This window comes from Stenella coeruleoalba (assembly GCF_951394435.1).
Source record: "Stenella coeruleoalba genome assembly, chromosome: 2".
NCBI lineage: Eukaryota > Metazoa > Chordata > Mammalia > Artiodactyla > Delphinidae > Stenella > Stenella coeruleoalba.
Genome location: NC_137147.1, coordinates 59,948,233 through 59,971,490, shown reverse-complemented (window position 1 = coordinate 59,971,490; position 23,258 = coordinate 59,948,233). Strand labels below are relative to the sequence as shown.

Below are 23,258 nucleotides of genomic sequence, written 5' to 3'. Positions count from 1 at the left end.
GACATAAGGACGGTGACATGGGCTACCAAGAAGAGAATAGTAATAGGGGAGGCTTTGGGTAAGAGCAAACAGACTACAGATGTGTAAATTATTTTAAATTTAATTTGTATTTTTCCCTCTTTTCTAACCATTGGATCACAGATCTGTTGAGTCTGGATTGGTGGTGTTGGCTGGAAGCACTAAAAATCCTAGCTCCATAGACTCATGAGCAGTGAAACCTGTGTGTCCAGAGACCCCCTCTTCTCCCCACGTTACAGCTGGGGGACTGTCCCGTGGGCTAGTTCCTTCTACCAGGCAATTTCATCCCCAGGGACCAAGCCCACTGCCATGTATCCTCTAGCTTCGGGCTCACTGCCTGCCTTGGATTTCTCTCCACCTTTACTCCCCCAAACAATGGCATTCCAGAAAATCCAACTGCTGTTTTGAGCTGTCAGGACATCTGACACTGATCTTCAGAGAGGGGGGCGTTGAGCAGGGTAGGGGGAGCAGGCAGGTGTTGGAGGATTTTAAGAGAAACATCCCCTCTGGCTGTCTTATTTAGGCACATCTTTGGAAGAAAAGACATGGTCCGGGGAGAAAAAGTGTCTCAGTTCTTAACCATGCAGGAGGGTATGTGTGGATACAAAGAAAGTTAGACTTTCAGGGATACAGATCAAAGAACTTTGTCTCAAAGTTGTCTAGGTTAATGCGTACATATCATGAAGTGAAAACTTGTCTAAGGAATCCAGGAGAGCTTTTAGTAAATAATAGTGCATAATATAGTTACTAAATTATTTTTAAGGATTTAAAAACTGTAGAAACTTGATTATTCAGTATAAAGTTAATATTCATTTAAACAAATTTATTATCATTTCTGCCTAATTAGAATTCATTTAGAAAACATCTATTTATAGCTTGCAATGTAAAGGCAATTTGTTTTTTACAAAACATGTGAGGTGTAGTTCCTCACTTCAACAGCATGCAATACAGTAGAGATGATGAAAAACATGGATGCCAGTAGCTATAATAAGAATGATTCAAATAAAGTGATGAGAGATTTCAGAGAATTGGTTTGAGTCTGAGGTGACTGGAGAAAATATCTTGGAGGAGGTAGCATTTAAACTGGGATTTGTAGTATGGACACATTTCAGCATGCCAGCTGGTAATGGTTGGCGTTCCAGGTATTGATAGAAGAAATTCGTGTTAAAATTATGGAGCTGTAATAAAGCAACACTGAGTAATTCAGTTTGGCAAAAACCCAGGGTACAACATGAGACAACCTGATAAGTAAGGTCTTGGAGGGCCCTGGGTGAGGTTCAGGAGCGTGGACTTCAATGGGGAAGCCTGGGATCCTTTTGAGCTGCAGAGTTGAATGATGCAGTGGAGCCTTAGGAAGGTAAAGTTGCTAACAGGCTGGGGTAACTCACCAGGAGGAGAGAGATGAAGAGTAAAAGGGAAAAGCAGAGGGGGCTTACCTGGTGGCGCAGTGGTTGAGAATCTGCCTGCCAATGCAGGGGACATGGGTTCGAGCCCTGGTCTGGGAGGATCCCACATGCCGCGGAGCAACTGGGCCCGTGAGCCACAATTACTGAGCCTGCGCGTCAGGAGCCTGTGCTCCACAATGAGAGAGGCCGCGATAGTGAGAGGCCCGCGCACTGCGATGAAGCGTGGCCCCCGCTTGCCACAACTAGAGAAAGCCCTCGCACAGAAACAAAGACCCAACACAGCCATAAATAAATAAATAAACAAAACAAAAAAACCCTTGATATTAAAAAAAAAAAAAGAGAAAAGCAGAGTGATAAGCCTTCTGTTTGTGGTAGTGATTTAGGATGGGGCGGGCTTAATGGATGAATAGTCTAAAGGGAAGACCAGTGCAGAGAGGAAAATGAGACAGTCTCAAATGATTGAGAGGAATGTCCAGACCATAACATCTGAGAGCAAGGATTTCCCAGCATTGGTCCATGACTCTTGAGTCCCCTGCCAAATACGGGAGAAGCGTGTAAAAGAAGTTTTAATCCTGACTTGGCTTTCACATAAATCTGAAAAGCTCAGTCAGATGTGGCTCAGCCTTAGGAACATAGAAATTTTAATCCATACAAAACTCCTTAACTTCTTACCTTTTCAAGCAAGACGATCTTGTTAAAATGAAAAATCTGGCAGATCTGCTATATGATAACAGTTGCAATACTTTGTCAAGTCTCAGCTTAGGAAGAACTGTCACAGACACTGCAGATTTCTACTCATCTATCCCTCCCCATTTCCACAGGGATTATGTGAGAATAAATAAAACATGATAGTACATGTAAAAATATTGTTTTCTACAAAAAGTTGCTGTGTGGAAATTATAGGTTTATAAAAAAGTATTACTATATGGATATTACAACATATCAGAGAAATCTGGAATTATTTTGCTTTGTTCTTCTCAATTTATATTCGACTTTCTTGCAAAAAGAATGTAAAGGAGTTTGTTTATGGTTTATCATTTTTAAGAGCTTTCTATACATGTTGATGAGGGGAGGAGAAGGAAAGAAAATACTTTAAACCAAGCACAGTGCCCTGGTAATAATGGGGTCGGCCAAACAGACACTCTGGACACTGTTGATGGGCCCACAATCCCAGCACTGTACAGTCAGGCCATCTGCATCTCGTCCAGGCGCTAAACTATAATCACTGCCTCCTGAGACGCTGTAATTCTAGGAAAACCTACCTACTGAGGTGGCTCACTTAAAGGACATGTTCCTACCCAAGGCTCTCAGAAAGAGGATTTCTGGTCACTTTAAGTATCTGCCCATCCAGTAGCCATTGGCTGACACTCCATGCTCCCAGCTCTGCCACTTGAAAGAGAGAAATGTGAGAACTGGAAACGGATCATTTTTAAAATTATGAGGATTACTACTAGCTCCCATCATATCCTCGTATCATGTTAACAAGTTAGCAGTCTTGGCAAAATGAACAAAAATATGTTTATCTTATGCACGTCATTTGCTATCCTTGGACATATTTAAGTGCCTTTTTTTTTTTCAGAGTTAGAGACCAGTAGGCTCGTTTTCTGGTTCTCAGCACTCTTGAATTACGTTTGCTAGTTTATAACGACGTAAGTAAGACTTCCTAAAGCCCTGAATAGGTGTGGTCTGAGTGGTTTATAAATATCACGATGAGGGTATTTCATAGCTTCCCTCCTCAGTCTGCCAATAGGTCATTTGATGAGTGCTTACTCTACTCCAGGTCACTGTTATACATCTCTATATTCATTTTCTCATAACAATTTTATGAGGCAGTTAACAGTACCTCTATTTTAAAAAGCTAAAAGCATGTACAATTTTTTTTCTAAGAAAACAACTAATAAAATGTACATACAAATAGAAGTTTCTTTATTTCTCAGTAGCAGAACTCAGTTCTTGAACTCCATTTCTGTTGATGACAGGAAACTTAATCCTGCTCCATTAAGGTAAATTCAGTTATTTCTGATTTTTATTAGTGTGTCTTGGTTAACTGGTCACGCTAGGATTCTCTCCCCTCATTTCTTCACGTATCCATGGGGATAACCTAAGTTCTAGGAAGTATACATATTGCCCTAGAATTGGGGGATGGATGCTTAGTCCTATGGTCACTAGATCTGTCCAGCCTAGTTTACAGTGGGACATACAATCTCCAGTGCTTTTTGGATATCTACATCTGTGGATGTTAAGGTACAAGTTCTCCTTTGATTTTTGTGTGTTGGGTCTATTCAGGTTATTCAGTATCATGATTGCTCCAACCCTAAGGTTTCACAAGATCCACAGGCCCACTCTCAGACAAAAGAAATCTTAGCTTCTCTCTCACACCATTCTATAATGCATCCCTCAGGTCTACCCACCTAGATACCTCCCTTACACATTGCTGTTCTACAACATTAGCACCAGGTTTGACTGTGGTGTCTCTAAGAGGTTTTCAGTTTCCCTGGGCCATGCCCTAGGAAGTTATCAATTCACTTCATACTCATTATCCCCCAATCTGTCCAGTTTCTATCACCATATCCCCCACCCCCAGTGCTTATGTCCAGTGAGAAGGTGAGCAAATGTCCACTTAGGGACACTTAGCTGTATACCTCTCTTTCACTTCTACATATTTTTTCTGTCTCTTGCTGGTAGAATTCTATTATTTCAGGAATCATTATATTTTCTAGATCTTTGCTCTGAGAAGGCCTAGAAGCAATGACCAATTCTATAGCAGTGGAATCCTTAGAGCCCAGATTGCAGTCTTGAAATATCATCTTCCATTAAGAGAAACCAGGAATCCCTGGAGAAATGGCTAATTCCAGATCTGAGGCAGGAAAGATATATAATGAGCCTGGAAAGTCTTGTAATACCAGATGGCAAGGAAATCATCAAAGGACACTAGAATCATGTCAGAAGGACTCAGGAGTCAACTTAGGAAGCTCTCGCTGGCCAAAGATAGGATACTTTAAGCTTCAGTAAAGATATGAATTGCAATTGATTGGAACCCATCAAATATGTCTAATCCTGTAAATTTATATTAATAGTAAAAAATATAATTGATAATCTTTTGAGGATTATAGGGAAAATTAATTATCTAAAAATTGATAAATATAAGAAATAAGTATACTGCCTTTCTTACATATGAAATGTATAATTTGATAACCAACTAGTAAATGAAGGGAAGTCTCCCCTTATAAAATTGCCCAGGTAATTCATGAAAACAAATAGCACCACTTTGTAATCCCAATGAATTAATGTATCTAAGCTTTAAGCATCAATGGCTGCTAATAGTAAAAAACAGTCATTATGTGCTCTCGTTAAAAAAACATACCGCAACCTATAGTCTTGTCAAAGGTATGACAAATAAGTCTGTTCAAGCCTCTAAATCTAAGTACCAATTTTCAGGAAATACAGGAGACAGAGGAAAATGTCAGACTGCATCATGAGTATGAAATCAGTAGACTGTGGCAATCTTTATAGGTCAAACACCCCAAATTATTCAATATGAAAATTATAAGAAGGAATGGGATGGAAAGGGAGCATATCTGTAGATCAAAAGATACTTCAAAATATAAAGTTAAAAAATACATAGCATTCCACATATAAGTAATATCATATGGCATTTGTCTTTCTCTGTCTGACTTCACTTAGTATGATAATCTAACAGAAATAGAGTTACAGATATAGAAAACAAACTTATGTTTACCAGGGGGAAGGAGGGGAGGGATAAATTAGGAGATTGAGATTGACATATACACACTACTATATATAAAATAGATAACTAATGAGGACCTGTTATATAGCACAGGGAACGCTACTCAATACTCTGTAATAATCCATATTGAAAAAGAGTCTTAAAAAGAATGGATATATGTATATGTGTAACGGATTCATTTTTCTGTACACCTGAAAATAACACAGTGTTGTAAATCAACTATATTCCAATAAAAATATTTTTAACATACATAGGATGTGCATATAACATGGTACATCCCCTCTAATGGAATACCATGAAGCTGTAACAAGGAGTAAGGAAAATCTATATGAACTAATGATATGAAGTGATTTTCAAGATATTTATCATATATATGTAGGTTTTACATATATATGTAATAGCATTATATCAATGGCAATTTCCTGATTTTGATAATAGTATGGTAGCTATGTAAGATGTTAACATTTGTGGAATCGTGGTAAAGGGTATTTAGAAATTTTTCTATTTTTGTAACAATTTTGTAAGTCTGAAATTTCAGAATGGAAAATCTTAAATTAAAAACATTAAAATAAAAAGATAAATTGTGCAAGATTAAAACACAATGTCAAAGGATGCACACTTGCATAATACAACCATACAAATGTAAGAAAATGATTTCTACAAATATCAAAATAGAGGCTACTTTTGAATTGAGGAAGGGGCCGTGATTGGGACGGGACACAGGGAAAGGCTCCTGAGGTGGCTGGCAAAGTTCTGTTCTTGACCCTGGGGGTGTGATGGTTACAGGGTGTTCCCCTTATAATAACTCACCAAGCTATAGGTTTGTTTTGTGTAACTCTCTGTATCTGCATTTTATTGTATGAAGACAAACAGATAAAAAAACAGAAACAGAAAAATATGCCTTGGTTTTCAAGATCTTCTCTCTGATATGAATGTCAAAAACCTATTTTGAAATTCAAAAGCAATGATTTGACTTTTTGCTCTTAAACTAACAGCCTCTTTTAGTGATAAAAATATCACTGACTCAATAAAAGGGGGAGTCCTAGAAGGGGTCCTCTAGGGAAATAGGTAGTAAAGAGAAAATTTCTGTTAATAGCTCAGAATTTCTCCCACCACAAGGGGCTTAACCACTACAATATGCTTTTAAATGAGGGACATGCTCTTATCACCTCTCCCCTCACCATTTTTCATAGCTTTACAGTTGTTCTTCTTCATCCTATTCTGGATGAGCTTAAGCAAAAGTGTCATAGAAGTGGAAGAACAAGACTATAGCAAAACTGTCAAGAGGACATGGCTACAACAGGACACTTCAATATCCCTTTGAGACTTGCTGAAATAAAAAAACTGTACTTCTGCTCATTGATTAAGCACCCACTATGCTCCAGACACTGCCAGATAGTGGGAATGGAGAGAAGAGAATATTAAACTTTTGTATTGAGGTATATACATACAATTGCATAGAATGGTTTGTAAACTTTATTTAATATCAGAATTACCTGGTTGAAGTTAAAACATATCTATATAGAGAGATTTCAAAGCCCAGTCTCTAAAGACTGATTTAGTAGATCTCTTAACAAGTGCGTGCACAGACACAAATGTCTGAATTTGTGATTTCAGATGTAGAGCAGTTTCAGAAACATCTGAAAGGCTAAGGTGGAGGCTGAAATACAGTGGAGCTCATTAGCAGTGAGGAAGTCGAGGAACTGCAATGCACAGGCATTGAAAGAGTCATACAGGAGGACCTGGAGATTGTGTAAGATGATAGCAGGACTTAGGCTAGAGAGAAAGACTGTAACTTAGGTTCCAAGTTTTCCTTTTAAGGAAATGACTGAACAGGCAGCTATGAGATGAGTGCAGGGGCAAAGGGTTTTAAGTAAGAAAGGGATAAACCTCAAAGAGGTTGGAGAAATAATGAAGAAGCGATAGTAGAGAAGTATTCAGAGGAAGAACACTGACCTGATAGCTCTTAAGAGATCATGGTTGGCTAGCCTGATTCTGCCATGGATTCAAACTTTTATGAAAAACGTCACAGCCAGAAATCAAAGGAAATTATACAGAGCCTGGTCTGCAATTGCTATCTGTCAGGAAGTCAGATGTGAAAACACAGTTTTCTGTAATTCTTTCCTGATCTACTTACATGGGGAAATAACAGGGAAGAGTAGTTAAGTAATTGAGCTGACACCTATTTGTTCTTCACTAGGGCATTTGGACCCCAAGATTTGTAACGCCACCAGTGGCATCTTGCACAATAAGTTAATGGTGCAGCCGTCCCCAACCTTTTTGGCACCAGTGACTGGTTTCGTGGACGACAATTTTTCCATGGACCGGGGGTGGGGAGATGGTTTCAGGATGATTCAAGCCCATTACATTTATTGTGCACTTTATTTCTATTATTATTACATTGTAATATATAATGAAATAACTATGCAACTCACCATAATGCAGAATCAGTGTGAGCCCTGAGCTTGTTTTCACTTGCCACTCACTAATAGGGTTTTGATATGAGTCTGCAAGCAATTGATTTATTATGGTCTCTGTGCAGTCAAACCTCTCTGCTAGTGATAATCTGTATTTGCAGCTGCTCTCCAGCACTAGCATCACTGCCTCAGCTCCACCTCAGATCATCAGGCATTAGATTCTCATAAGAAGCGCGCAACCTAGATCCCTCGCATGCGCAGTTCACAGTAGGGTTCAAGCTCCTATGAGAATCTAATGCTGCTGCTGATCTGACAGGAGGCGGAGCTCAGGCAGTAATGCCAGCGATGGGGAGCGGCTGTAAATACAGATGAAGCTTCGCTCGCTTGCCTGCCACTCACCTCCTGCTGTGTGGCCCAGTTCCTAACAGGCCATGGACTGGTAGCAGTCCATGGCCCAGGGGTTGGGGACCCCTGCTCTATTGTACTGTAACAATGATACAAGGGCACCCTACCTTAAGACAAAGTATGTGTACACACATACACAGAGATAGATATAAATACTTCTAGATAATTCTAGATATAGATAATTTACAGTTCAGTTCAGTTACAGATAGGCTATTTTTCAACTTACAAAAGAAAGTACCATATATTCTATTCAAATAGGTACCTTCTCTATGGAGAGGTCATACGGTAAACAGCAAAGATTAACACCGTAACTGAGGTGGACTGAGACACACTCTAACAAGCTGGGGACACTGGGTAAGCCATTTACTTACCTGATTTTAGTTTTGTTTGTGAAATGACTTTACGTAAAATTCCTTTGAATGTTGTTAATTCTAATTCACTTGTGATTTTATTTAAATTTAACTATTTAGACATATATTTAGTATATGAAGCAAATCACCTAATACTTTATTCCTTTAATGTTACAATACCCTATATAATATATATATACAATACATTATATACTCAATAACATCAAAATGATTTTATGAAAATAATAGTGTAAACTTCTTCTTGTTTCCAATCTCCCTGGTTACTCAGCTTGTTTCTCTATCTCTATCCATGCATCAACCCACAAGCATTTAGTTTTAAAGTGTTAGCGTATTAATAGAAGTGGGATATTTTCTAGGGGGTCTCAGTCCCACTAGAAAGTGATTATTATTATGTCTTAATTGTTTTTTAGAAGAATGCTCAATTTAGATAACTTTCTAATACCCCAAGTCATAACGGGATGATAGATATTTGTACTTTCCACTTATTTCTTATACTTTTAATTCCTATGGAAAGCTGTTTACCTAATGCCTTTGCCCATGTAGAACCTTGTGAACTGGTAATTATTCCAGGATGGGCAGGTATGGTCACTGCACACATTTTTATTAAGGGTGGTGGGGGGGAAGAAAATCGTTTGGAATGCACATTTTTCCATGGGTTAAACAGTGCACAAGAACCTAGCAACTTTGGAGGAGATCCAGCTTACTTTTGCTTTAATGTACCCAGAAGGTTTCAAATTAGTACTCAGCATTACTGTTTTAATTGAAAATTAACCTCGCCATAACTGGAAGTGAGGATCAGCATCCTGATGTTTAGGAGACGGCTGTATGGTTGGGGAGGTCATTACACTGGACAGCAGAGACACTGAAGAGGAAAACACAAATCATTTGTTTCCTTAAGCAAGGACACGCAGTCAACACTTGAATTGGTGGTCAACTATAATTTGCTTCCAGAGTCAGCAACTCTGGCAACACTACAGTTTGGATTTATAGCAGGGCACACAAGTAACAATGACTTCGAAAGTAATGTATAAAAGAACCAAGGAAAAAGTTCTTAAAGATCTACTCCTCATTCCAAGGACTTTCCCGCTCCGCCTAAAAGCAGGAGGTGCTCTTGTTCCTATTCCCAACATGCCCCTCGGCAGTTCTTCCTGAATAATTACTCCTCCAGGAAACCAATGATATTTGAGTCTGGGTTATCAACATCCTTTATTTTTTGCCTGGGAATTTCAAACCAATACACTCCCAGCCTGAACAATGTAGACAGAAGTTTTCCTTTCCATTTGGTAAAAAATAAAATTAAAAAAACATTGTATATTTGCTGCCAATGTCCTGAAAAGTTCAATCACCTCTCCAAATTCCCCAGAATAAACACAAGAAAATACCTCTCCCCAGTAGGATCCAGGCCCCGCACTACCACCCTTAGGCACTTCCACTTCCTCCATCTTCAGGGAAGGAGTGTCCAGTTCAGATGTGGCTCCTCAGTGGAGAAGAGGGAATTTAGGGGAAGGGGAATTTCTTTAGGAATTGTCAGTCCCACAAGTAAGTTCCTCTTTTCCTTTTCCCTTTTCACTGAAAGTGAAAAACTGCTCACAGCAAGTGCTCACTGTCCCATTTCCCTATGTGTCACCAGAGCCAAGAGAGGACCCCGTCAACGAGGCTCCCTCTACTCTGTCCCGCAGACCACAATCTCCGACCTTCACCCCATTGTCTGTGCAATGTGTAGAACTGGAGCTCAGAGCAGTGGCCTCAGCATCACTCTCCATGCCCGGGGAAGCCAAAGGCCCCTTTCTTGGCCGAGGGGAAGGGCTCTTGTGGAAGCAGAGTTTGAAAAGCCCCAGCACTGTCACGGTCAATATCACCAACACTACTACTGCTATGCTCACAAGTATGAAGACCACGGTGGAAGAATCGAAAGCCTGGGGATTGTCAGAGGAAGACGTGGAATTAAACTTGGGAATCACGCTTCCAGAAGAGTTGATGTCGGCCTTTGCCTCTGTTTGAGGGGATATTTGAAGACTAGATATTGTGCCCTGTGCTCCCCACCGAGGAATCTCGGGAATAGATGTTGCTGAACTGCTTTGTCCAGGGGCATGGGGTACCTCTCCTGGCTTCTCCCGGACACTGGGTGACCAGGTTCCCTTCGACACGGGGCTGGCTGCAGTGGCTGGCGGGTGCCAGGTGGGCACCTTGGTCCCCCCAGGGGCCGGCTGTCCTTCCCCATTGGTTACACAAGAGCGTCCGTCTTTCCCTAGCACGAAGCCCGCAGCACACTCGCAAGCAAAGACTCCCAAGTCGTCTAGGCAGTCAAGGAGCTTCACGCATTTGCCATCACGGAGGTACCTTCCGGGACAGGGACAGAGCACAGCCCCGGAGGGTATCCCGTCCCAGCGCGCGCCGACCTCGTCCGAGGTGCAGGTGGCCGTGATGGAGAGCTGCCCGGGGCAGAGCGCACTCACCTCGGTCCCGGGGGGACTGAAGTCCAGCGCCGCGCTGGAAAGCTGGAAAGGCGCGCGGTAGCTCAAGTCAGAAGCGGCCCCCGGGCGTGGTGCGGGGCACAAGCCCTCGAACTGGTACTTGCACAGATAGCCGTTGGCGCGCTGGTGGCATCGCATCTCCTTCCAGCCTGCGGGCTCGATTCCCCGGGTGGCCTGGAGTCCCGCGCAGCTCCGAGCGGTGCAGGAGCGTTGGGGCTCCTCCACCCACTGCAGCGTGTCGCTTTCGGACCCGCCGACGTCGGGGGACAACCAGGAGAAACCCCGCAACGGCTCATTCTCCAGGGTGCAGTTGGATCGCCTGCGCTCCAGCGCCACCCAGAAGAGAAGGTCTTTGGAGCCCCCTCCGGGCCCCGGGCCCGCCCGTAAAAGCGCGACCACCGCGCGGAGCTCGGCGTCCCCGCGCACCGTGCTGAGCGCCCCGCCGCGCAGGCTGCAGGCCTCCTCGGCCTCCTGCCGCTTGAAGGTAGCGTGGTGCAGGCTGTAGCAGGCCCCCGAAGCTGAGCAGCCCGCGCGGTCGGCGGTGGGGTGCTCTCCACTGCCGGGCCGGGGCCAGAACGTCTGCCAGAGAAGGCACAGGGCGAGCGCCTGCCTCATCTTGGAGGCCCAGCGCCCGCGGCTGCTCCCAGCTTGGATCTGACCCGCTCGAGGGCGTGGAACTGTCCCAGGAGCGCGGTCACCGCCCCCCCGCCCCCACAGCTGGCTCTCCGCCCCCCCACCCGTCCCCCGCGCCCATCCCCTCAATCTCCAAGAATTCCCGTCAGGGTTCTGGCAGCAAACAGCTTCCCTCCCTTAGGCCTCAACAGGAAATGTGTCCGGAGCTCTGCCAGGCCCCGTGCAGCCCTGCGGTCAGGAACACAGCTGGCGCCGGGGCACAGGGAACGCAGTCGCCCAGAAGGTCAAACACCCTGTTTAGGGCAGGAGAAAAAGAAAGAAAAATCGCCACTGGGAAGAAGTGTATCGTTTTCCCTGCTCAGGGAGTTTCACAACCTCAGATCCCAAAGCACTTTGGTGAACACTGGCAGGAAGGGCTGGAGAAGAGGAACTTGCTGAGCGCCCACGCGCGCCCACTGTGCTCCGTCCGGAGCGGTGGTGGAGTTGGCCTCACAGCAATGTGTAGAAGGCTCCAGGCTTCGCCAGTCTCGCGATTTTGGGGGGAAAAAAACCTTGTGAGAAGTAGAAGCATCTCCCTTTGCCACCAGAGGCAGCACGACGTAACCACCAGTTTCTTCCTGGCTCTGCTCCTCTGTGCTGTGGAAGGAGATCCAGGCGTGCTAATTGCTGGTCAAAGAATTTACAGTTCCTTTCCGGTATATTAAAAGGGAGAGCCTGCTTCTGAAGTCAATGCTCGCCTTAACACGTTTGTTTTTCGATTCCATTTCTTTCTCTTTGAAATGGCCTTATTGGTTCATTCAGGAAAGGAAATGTATTTCTAGGCCTAAATGAAAAATAATGGACACAGATCTTAACTGTTATGTTAGGTTTCCTTACCGCTATATTGATTCATAACTTCTTCAAGCTTATAGATAATATCTAAATGAGATCATGGCCTGTTTGAGAACAAGCACCCCACGTGTGATTTTATCCTTGAACTATTTTAATGTCATTTTCTTCTACGATTAAGTGCCAATATTTGTAACAGTAAGTTGGAAGTCCCCTCTAAGGGACACAAGAGTTCAATAGCCTTAAGAAATTAAAATATTTATTACATTATACTGCATGTTGTATACCATAAAAAAATACCCTGCAACTTAAAAAACAGGTGAGTCAATTTCTTCAGTTCCAATGGCTGTTTTGTTTTAATACAAACACTTCAACTCAGTTGGAAGCAGTGAGGAATTAAAGGTGAATAAAGGAAGGAAAGTTAAACACTGCACTGTCTATGAAACGATTTTCTTGTTAGCAATTTAGACAATATGCATCATTTTAGAAGATTATTATCTATTTTGGCTCACAGTGACCAAATAAGTTGCAATCAGAAATACATAAGGTTTCAGCTAAGCCCTCTTAATGATGCATGATGCTTTTAAACATCTGTAATCAGAATGAAAGTTGCCACTCCACGGGTAATGCCTACCACGCTTTTAAACTCCCTTGTACGGATTGAACTGTTCAGGTTAGTGAGGATGGGTGGGAAGGAAAGTTTCAGGATCACATCTGTACACTCCTACCTCATTTTCACCACTACTCTCACTCTTCTTTTCCTCTTGGAAATTCCATGTATTTTAACAGATGATAATAAACACCAGGAATCATCATCACACTTACCCTGCTTTTGCTGACTGTGGAGTTCTGCAGCAGGATTTCTCTCCTACACCCTTGCTGTTTCCCAATTTAAACGACATTCATTAGTCCTTCATTACAGATGCCAGAGAATCACCTTAAACATGACTCTGCATTTAAATTAAGTTAATGACTTATGAAAAAGGAACATGAAAATCTAGAAATCTAATTAAATGGATTTTAAAAATACCTAATTACTTGGGCCAGCTCTATATACCTTTGCAATCTAATGACTACATGTTGTAAATGTGTCTATGCGGTACTGCATATTTTAATAAAATAAAACCTTCTACAAATCTAAGCAGTCAGTGGAAACCTCTTAGATATTTTAAAAATCACTTGAAATGAGGTGAGGTTTCTAGAGTAAGAAAGAATGAATGCTTGAAAAACTTAAAGTAAATACATGATCTCCCCTCCTGGCATTCTGCCTATAGGGAGGTAGGATATTAGAAGAGATATCCTACCTGGCCATAATGGCCATAATGACTGCATATTACAGTCCTGGCCATGCCTGTAGTGATGTGAGAGAAGAGTTAGAAAAAAAATTAGCTCAAAGTAACACATAGATCATTTTGTAATTAATTACTTTGTACTGACTTCTTATATACCACTAACATATTTTGAAATGTATAGTATACATGAGAAAACTAGAAATGAAGGAATGTTTTTGTTTTTATTACTCTTTTACTTATTATTATTTTTTATTAACAGCTCACTTGATTGAATATTTATTCTGGCAGTTGTGGGTTTAGTGCTTATGGCTACTGTTGGAGGTTAGTGTTACTTATGTGCCTATTTATCAGATAAGAAAACTGAAATCTAGAGATCATGTATGTAGTTGGCCTGTGGTCAAATGAGCAAGGATGAGCCCAGGCATCTGAACCCAGAGCCTGTGTTCCTTTTTTTTTCTTTCCTCCAACGGAGGTAAAATTCACATAACATAAAATTAACCATTTTAAGTGTACAATTCAGTGGTATTTAGTATTGATACATTCTCCATGTCAGGCAATCATCACTTCTATTATTTCTAAAACATTCTGATTACCTCAAAAGTAAACCTTATCCCCAGAATGTTTTTATTTTTAAATAATGCTATTATGATCATAATAGGATACCATTTTATCTCCACTGGATTCCAAATATTGGAAATGCTGACAGTGCTGTGGATCCACAGTCTCTTTTATATGTTACAGATGAGAGTAACAACGTTGGAAAAGCTTGCTATTTTTAACTAAAATTGAACACTTACATACTCTTTACTCCATTATGACCTTCATGCCCAGGTATATACTCAAGAGAAACTTACACACGTACAAGAGAAGATATATTAAAGGATGTTGAGGGCTTCCCTGGTGGCGCAGTGGTTGAGAGTCTGCCTGCCGATGCAGGGGACACGGGTTCATGCCCCAGTCTGGGAAGATCCCACATACCGCGAAGTGGCTGGGCCCGTGAGCCATGGCCGCTGAGCCTGCGCGTCCAGAGCTTGTGCTCCACAACGGGAGAGGCCACAACAGTGAGAGGCCCGCTACCACAAAAAAAAAAAAAGAAGGTTGATAGCATCACTGCTCATATTAAAAACCAGAATGAATCCAAAGGTTCAGCAACAGATGATAGATAAACAACCTGTGGTACATTCACTCAATGAATATTGTACAGCAATCAAAATGAATGGAATATAGCTGCAAGTAGCAATATGAATTAATCTTATCAATACAATGTTAAATGACAAAAGTTCCAAAAAATTATACAGATTCTGATATTCTTTTTGTAAAATTAACAAAAAAACTATTAAATATATATTTGTGTATTTTTTAGGAAAAAATAGTTACTACAATGAGATAAAAGGAACAATGGGTGATGATGGATTCTTTGGGTGGGTGGGAGGAGGAGGAGGATGGACTAGTAGGAAAAATAGTATTTGATGTGGGCTGTTGTCAGAGTCCTAGCTTTTGTTTTGGATAGTGGCTTTGTAGGTGGTTATTCCATTATTAAAAAATCAATAATTACATAATTAACAAAATAAAGAAAAGTGGCTTTATCTAGACAAATGATGAGACAATGACATGAATCAAAAATTACAATTAGGGCTTCCCTGGTGGCACAGTGGTTGAGAGTCCACCTGCCGATGCAGGGGACACGGGTTTGTGCCCCGGTCCGGGAAGATCCCACATGCCGCGGAGCGGCTGGGCCCGTGAGCCATGGCCGCTGAGCCTGCGCGTCCGGAGCCTGTCCTCCGCAACGGGAGAGGCCACAGCAGTGAGAGGCCCGCATACCGCAAAAAAAAAAAAAAAAAAAAAAATTACAATTAATCTGACTCTGAGTAGCTGAGTTCCAAAATGTAAAATCTAAACAAAATTAAGATGCTAGCTATATTTTTAAGAAATATTGTCAGTATATTTCCCTTTGATCCCCAGATTCTTTTGCAGGTAACACATTTCTAAATTTAAGCCAATTATTAATCTGAAAAAGCATAATAAATAAAATATTTTCCTATGTTTCTAGACTTTTCAGACAATCTGTGTATTATTATTAAGAATCATGTATGGTATTTATTTGTTCATTCATTTATACAAGGTTATCCCATCCAAAGAGCTAGAGAGAATATATAAGGAAAATAAGTTTAGTTCACATTTTCATTTGATTATTAATTTTAAAATGTCAGAAACAAATATGGAGAAAGATAGAATTTCACTAATCACATCCCAAGTAATCTCATAAATTTATAAAGTTGTCGATCCTCACTGAATAAATTCTGTTATAGTTGAAAGAAAACAACATCTGGGCCTTAGCATATTTCTGAGTTCACCAAAGATATATAAAAATACTTCAGAGAAAATTGAAAAGGAGACAACATTCCATCAGGAGAACATGGTGTTCAGAAGCGATTCTAAGCTAGAGACCAAGAATTGTGAAGATTCTTTGCCTTTTAGAACTATACTGGACCTTAACAAAATGATCAATGATCAATATCTTTATATATATATATATTTTTTAAAGTTACTCTTTTTTTTTTTTGCGGTACGCGGCCTCTCACTGTTGTGGCCTCTCCCGTTGCGGAGCACAGGCTCAGCGGCCATGGCTCATGGGCCCAGCCGCTTCGCAGCATGTGGGATCTTCCCGGACCGGGGCACGAACCCGTGTCTCCTGCATCGGCAGGCGGACTCTCAACCACTAGCGCCACCAGGGAAGCCCCAATATCTTTATATTTTTAACTGAGTAAATTTTAAATCCTAAGTCTCAAGTGTCCACGAAGTGCTTAACGAATGATAAAATTTGGTAATTTTATTTTCTGAAAACACAACTTCTAATCATCATTATGTACATGTTCTAAATCAGGATATATGATTTGACCCTTAACCCAACAGATCATATAGACTCATAACCTAACAAATTCATATACTCCTGAATAGGTAAAGACTTCTTTTAGGTGGCATTGTCTTTAAGTCATCTGCATACATTTATATACAGTCAGTCATTTCAGAAATGTATGTCACAATGACAGGTAGTCTTTTGGTTTAGTACAGAAACAAGAAACTTTAAAAAACATTAAAGTTTCAGCTCCTTCATTTAAACTGCTCTCTAAACAGAGGCAGTGCTGATCATGTCCCGTGGGCCCTGGAGGTAATATAGAAAATTATTCTCTGGTGGCCATTACAGAATTAGTACATCGACCATTGCCAAGTTTATAATCAAGAAATAATGGAAGAATGACTCATGCACACAAAAGGCTTGTTATAATCCAAATACCTACCAAGCTCTAAAGTATAAATATTTATTTTACTACTCAGATATTTTTTCACAATTGCCTACAGAGCCAGTTTATGAACTACACTTGAAAATCAGCCTTACTACTTTAAAGTTACACACACACATGCACACACACACACACACCTCTCACCTAGACTTTTTTTTTTTTGACCGATCACAATAAGGTGAAACTTGTAGGGTTAGCTAACATCATCCAGCAAACAAACTTAACTACAGTTGTATGGAGGTGGGGGAATGGTGCATGAATTGCAGATCTTTTCTTTAGTTAAAGTTTGGCATCTATCTGATCAGGTCCATAGAATTTGGAGTTTTTCAGGTCCTACTCCTGGGCCCTTTTCTCTTTCCACTAGATACTCTCTCTCATGTAATCTCATCTCGTCTCATCCTGTGGTTTCGGATATCATCTGTACGTCAGTGATGCCCAAACGTATCCACACTCCATTCTTAGCTAAGCTCTAAATTCGTATATCCACCATGTACTTAATATTTGATATCTCATAGGTATTTCAAATTCCCATTTCCTAAACAGAACTTTGGTTCCTGCCTCCTGAGCCAGGTTCTCAACTTGCTTTCATTATTTCAGTAAATGGTACATCTAGCCCCTAAGATGCTCATCACCAACTTCCTCACCTCTTATATGGGTCAGGGTTTTTTTTTTTTTAATTGTAATTGACAGAAATCCAACTCAAATTAGCTAAATGCAAAAGGGAATTATATGATTCGTAACTGGGAAAATCCTGGAGTAGTTCCAATAGTTGAATAGAATACTGCCAAAACCACAGCAGCCAGGAGATTCAATCACATCAGGATTTGTCTTAATCTCTTTCCCTTTCTCTTCTCTCTTCATGGCTGCATCCTCTCCTGCTTCCTTCTGTCTTTCTTCAAAGGACCTGAACAAGACCACTGGCAGTCCTCATGTTATACCCTTATAACATTCTACTAAAGGAGAGCCTTCTCCTCTAGCTCCAGAGCAAAATCCCAAGAAAAGATTCTGATTGATCAAGCTTCAGTAATATGCCAGTCATTTGCTCAATCATTGTAGCCAAAAAGATAGGACTCAGTGATTAGTGATTTCCTTCTGGGGGCAGAGTCTCTATCAGAGTTATATTAAGGAATATTCAATTCTAAGTCTAAAGTATACTTTGAATAGATGTAGTTTTATGTTTCACTTTGATCATCCTAGTCGGCGCCTGTCAAATGTCTTCTCACTGTTCTGCCTGCATCATTCTGGACCCCATGGAATCAATTCTTCATAGACTCATCAGGAAGATCTTCAAGAACCTTAGTCTGACTATGTCTCTCTTCTGCATATACCTCCGTTGCTCCTAAAATAAAGCTCAAATCCTTACCGAGAACTACAAAGTATTGACTCCTATGCCTCTTCCTAGTTTATCCTCTTGTCTCTCTGGTCTCAGTTCAGTTGCCAGCACCTAAGTGAGATCTTTCAAGGCAACCCAATCTTCATTTCCCCACCAATAATTCTCTAGCCCCAGTCTCTTTCTATGATACCAACGTGTTTTTTTTTTCTTCATAGCAATTATCATGTTCATTTATTTGATTGCCTTGCCTGTCTCTCACTCAGTGTAAGCTCCATAAGGCAGTGCTTGTCACAAGTGAGTAAATGAATGTATGATTGAATCCACCACAATTCTCCCCCTTGTTGATTATGGTCCAGCCACACTGGTCTGTTCTCTGTTCCTCCAAAACATCTCATAATTCTTACACGATTTCCCTTTATCGAAATCATTCCTCTCGTCTGTTAGATTTTTAAAAAATTACATCTTTAAAAATTGTGGAGTAAAATGTACGTGTAGAAGTGTACATAAATACTTATGTACAGTTTTACAAATAACCATGAAGCCATTTCCGAATCAGGAAATAGGGCCAGCTTATGGTTATTTCCTCCCTGCTCTGTTCAATCCCAAGGTAACATCTGTTGCAGTTCTCTAAGATTAGGAGAGATAGTTTTACTTCTGGTTTACCCTGACATTGAGGATGTAGCTCAGCTGATTGGTAGGAGGTTTCCTGGGGTGGGGTCAGGTTTAGACATTTGTTCTTCTCTCCCCATGAGGCTATAAAAACAAAAGTTCAAGATCAACAGGATTTGTGGCAAATATCCAAGCTCAAAAGTAAGCAGTCTCAGTGCTCATTTTAGGTTTCTGTGTTCTTTCTTCCCCCTTAGACTTCAACCTAGTTGTGTGTGTGTGTGTGTGTATGTACAGATATAGACATAGACGAGTGCATGTATATTTCATCACTGTTTGTTGTCTTCTTTGAAAGGGTTGATTTCTTAATTTGGGTTCCCTCAAAAGCAAACCCTGAGACAAGGATTTGGGAGCTACTAATTTATTTGGAGGAGAGGCAGAAGTCATTGGCAAGGAATGAGACAGGGAAGTTAATATGAGTTATAGCTATGGGAAACTAGGGGCCAATATTGCAGGGAACCACCTGAGAATCTATGAAACCCAACTAAGTGTGTCCCACCAATGGGTGGTGAAGCTGCTGTATTTATTTACAAACTCCTGTCCCTCAAGCAAGTAGCTCCAGGGTATTTGGCCTTAGGCACTTCCAGCAATCCCTGAGCTAGGTCATGCATACTCTGGTGTACAGGAAAATACCTTCAGGCACAAAGACACCAAACGTGCATGTGGCATTCACTACAGTAGGTCTCAATAACTTAGTCTGCCACATTCTAAACTCCTTCAGCTTATGGCTTAAACAACCCCTCACCAATCCCTGAAGTATATGTGGGGTCCCCCACTTTATTTGATCTCATGGATCCTTGCACTTTTTCCTTCATATCACTTTTCACAAATGTAAGCATATAATTGTTTATTTGTGGGATGTAATATCTATGCCCTCCAGTACCTTACTACTCAAATGCCAGCAACATTGGCATTAAAAGGGAATAGTTAGAAACACAGAATCTCAGCACTACCCCAGACACAGTGCATACTAATGATATCCCCAGGTGATCTGAATGCATGTTAAAAGTTTGAGAAGCACTGCTCCACTAGACTGTATTTTCTTGGAGGCAACGGTTATGTCTCTTTTCTTCAGCATTTATCCCAGGTCCCTAGTAATGTAGCTGGTCTGTAGTAAGCACTAAAGAAATAACACACACACACACACACACACATACACACACGGTTCACGTGTGTGTAGGCTCATGCATAAAGTGCCAGTGATTTAGCAAAAGTGCTGTATATTACTAACTGAACACATGGAATTTTCTAGCTTTTTGTCATGAATCAGATCATTATTCCGTGGGGCCAGCAGTTCCAGGCCCATTGGTTAGTGTGTCTCCTAATAAATTGAACAGAAGTACTACTATTCCTGTTTTAAAGAAATTCTTATTATAACAAAGTGGCCAGCATTTTTATTTAGGTCTCTGGACAGCTTACTGTGGTGCATAGTTTCATGCTCTGATCTGGTCTGGAAGGATTTGTATGGTAAGTGTGCTTGATCACCAGGGCATGCCTTAAGTCTGAAAGTGTGCCTTTTCTATTGGTGCCTCCAGAATTTCCACTTCGCAGAGCTGGAAGAGGCAGGGAAAAGAATCACAGCTACTTAAATTCAAATCCTATTAGGCTTAGCTGTTGTCACTTTGTAAGTACTAGGGATAATCAGCAGTTACCTTAGCCCTTACCTTGTAGAGGCAGGAACCTTGAACTTATTATTAGCCAGACTTACTATCTGGCCTATTTTAAGGTCTGTGTATCGGATAAATTCACACGCCCCTGCACAACAGATTCTATATTGGCTTGTCTATTCCAGAAATGTGATTGATTCTTCCTATTATATGGCATTTCAAATCTGATACCTTCAGAAGATTTTTGACCTTCAGATTTAGCATCAGGAATTTTGTTTTAAAATAGCAGTGATTTAGGCAAGTCTATTCAATAAAATTGGATGTCATATATCTTTTTGGTACTCTACCTCTTCGTTTTGTACCGAATTCACATAACGTGACGTGATTTATTACAGTGGGGAGAGAGGGAGAATGCTGCTTGCTACCCTACAGTTACAGCGCACACACACATCTATGAAAGAAGATCATTATTAGTATATTTTTGCTAAATTATATCTTTTGTGAATGGTCTTACTGTGGATTTGGCTTTACAGTTATTGGAAGAGTCGAATACTTTGTACAAACTTTCTTTCACTATCTCATATTTAGCATAGGAATTCACAGTTTTAAATGTATTTGTGAATATGTCATTGTTTAGTAATAACCCTTCCTCACACACTCTCTGTGTGATTGGGTAGGTGCTAATTGGAAATCTCACTGGGGAATCCTCTTGAAAATTATTGATCATTTTCCTGGTCTTCTCTTTAGCAGGGTCACCCTGAGTCCAAGGAGATGCAAGTGGGGAGCCGGGAAGGGATTTAGAAATGCTTTGTCCATTACAAGTTGGGTAGTCTTGAACGACTGCAGCACTCTTGGGTTAGTATCTGAATGTGCCTTCAGAACAAGGAGGGGGAGACGTGGGGGAGGGTGCAGTGTACCTCTTACTGGGTCTTCTGACCAATGGCATGGAAAACCAGCAGAAATACTCTCGGTCCGGGAAAAGGCTGTGTAAATCCCTCCCCACTGACTCCTAAGCCTCCTGGAGGAATAGTAGGACTGTGAAGAAAGGTGATTTCAGCACAGAGAAGGCTTCACCAGCACAGCAGGAAATCTTCTCCCCCTCTCTGTACTGAGAGAATTCAGTAGAGGCTCTGCTGGGTCTCCTTTTGCTCAGACACACACCATGACTTTGCTACACCTGGGGATCTCAACCCAGAAGTGAGAGGGCAACCCCACTGGCCTTTCTCGGACTCTCTCGTCATGTTGTAGAATATTAGCTCTGTCTTTTCCCTCTTTAAAGATGAGGGATAAGAATTCAATTTGCCGGCCTCTCTCTTGGAACAAATAACATTTACCTTTGTTAATTCTCAGACTCTAATAGATTCTTTCCATCTTCCCTCTCCAAATCTTCTCCATCTGAGACATTTTATAGATACACATAAAATAAAAGATATATACTTTTTCTATAAAATATATATATTTTAGTCAACAGGGAATGAATACAATGTTTTTATTGTTGAGACTACGTTTATATTCAGGAAATTTGTTCTCTTCAGTTTTTGAAACTGTTAAAGAGAATACTCTGGATTCTTTTAAAAGAGCACAGAAATATGAGAGAGGTGTTAGAGGCCAATATCCTTTGGGTATTTTGAGTTACTGACATCCCATCAATATTAATAATTAGAGCATAGGAGGCTTTAAGGGGAGATCAAATGATGAAAGAAAATGAAATCATCTTAAGTTCAGCTTGGGGTGGCTTAATGAAAACAAAATAGTAAATGCTAGAAAGAAGGCCAAATAAAATATATTAAATTTCCTAATTTTTTTTCATACTACTTCATAGTCAGTATAAAACTGATATTCAGGCTTTGATGAACAATGAGAATACTTAATCCATCTGGATGAAAACTCAGGGTAGCGATAAGGTTAGAATGGGTTTATTATCTAACACTCCATCTTCTCCTCCCAGGCTCTCCACTGAAACACTTGGGTTTACAGGTTCCAGTATCATCCAAGGAATCTGTCAGCTGAGATGCTGCCAACGTGCTTAACGGCAACCAGTAGGCACCCAATGAACACCTCACATTTTTTTTTAATTTGGTAAAAAACATGTCATAAAATTTACCATCATAGCTATTTTTAAGCACACAGTTCAGTAATCTTAAGCATAGTCACATAGTTGTAGACTGTTGGTGGTAATACAAAATGGTGCTGCTGCTATGGAAAACAGTATGGCGGTTCTTCAAAAAATCAAAAATAGAGTTATCATACAATTCAGCACTTCGTAATCTGAATTTGAGTACAACTCAACTGCCAAAATAAAGCACTTTTTTTCTGGCCTGTAATGTAGCATTCCCCGAGAGCATGAGACGAGAGAGAGAAAGTTTCCAGTCACCCAGGTTTGAGTCACTGACATCTCCCTTCTTGGTCTCCTATATCTGGTGAGACATTACACCCACTTATATTTTTCCATCACGCTTTTATCTTTAACTTCCTCTCCAATCACATACAACTGACTATCAAATTTCTGCTCATGGAGACAGCATCCATGAGGTACCCAAAGCATCAAAGGCAATGAAACTGAAATGGAGAATTCATTCATTCATTCAGTGTATATTATTGAGCACTTCCCACATCCTGGGCACTGAGCCCCATACTGGAAATACAGTGATGAATAAAATAGAAACATGTCTTTGTTTTAAAGGAATTTATGATCTCATGAAAGACCATAAGTAAATTAACAGATGGACAGTTACAAAGTGTGATAAGTGCTATGAAG

General features: G+C 40.8%; 2 protein-coding genes and 1 long non-coding RNA gene across 4 annotated transcripts in view; 1 reads left to right on the top strand and 2 right to left on the bottom strand.

Annotated features, from left to right (window-relative positions):
* Window positions 1–23,258, top strand: part of LOC307181768 — a 212,859-nt gene that overhangs the window by 152,272 nt on the left and 37,329 nt on the right. The gene's annotated exons all lie outside the window — the stretch shown is intronic.
* Window positions 8,281–11,479, bottom strand: CLEC14A (C-type lectin domain containing 14A). Its single transcript, XM_079912583.1, has one exon. It carries the CDS (start codon window positions 11,452–11,454, stop codon window positions 9,982–9,984), a length of 1,473 nt encoding a protein of 490 aa, XP_079768709.1. The 5' UTR covers window positions 11,455–11,479; the 3' UTR covers window positions 8,281–9,981.
* The window catches only part of LOC307181767 (uncharacterized protein), a 624,007-nt gene continuing 613,510 nt past the window's right edge, over window positions 12,762–23,258 (bottom strand). Inside the window, exon 7 of the transcript XR_013827030.1 lies at window positions 12,762–14,665. The gene's annotated coding sequence lies outside the window, so the exon portion shown is untranslated. The remainder of the gene's footprint in view (window positions 14,666–23,258) is intronic.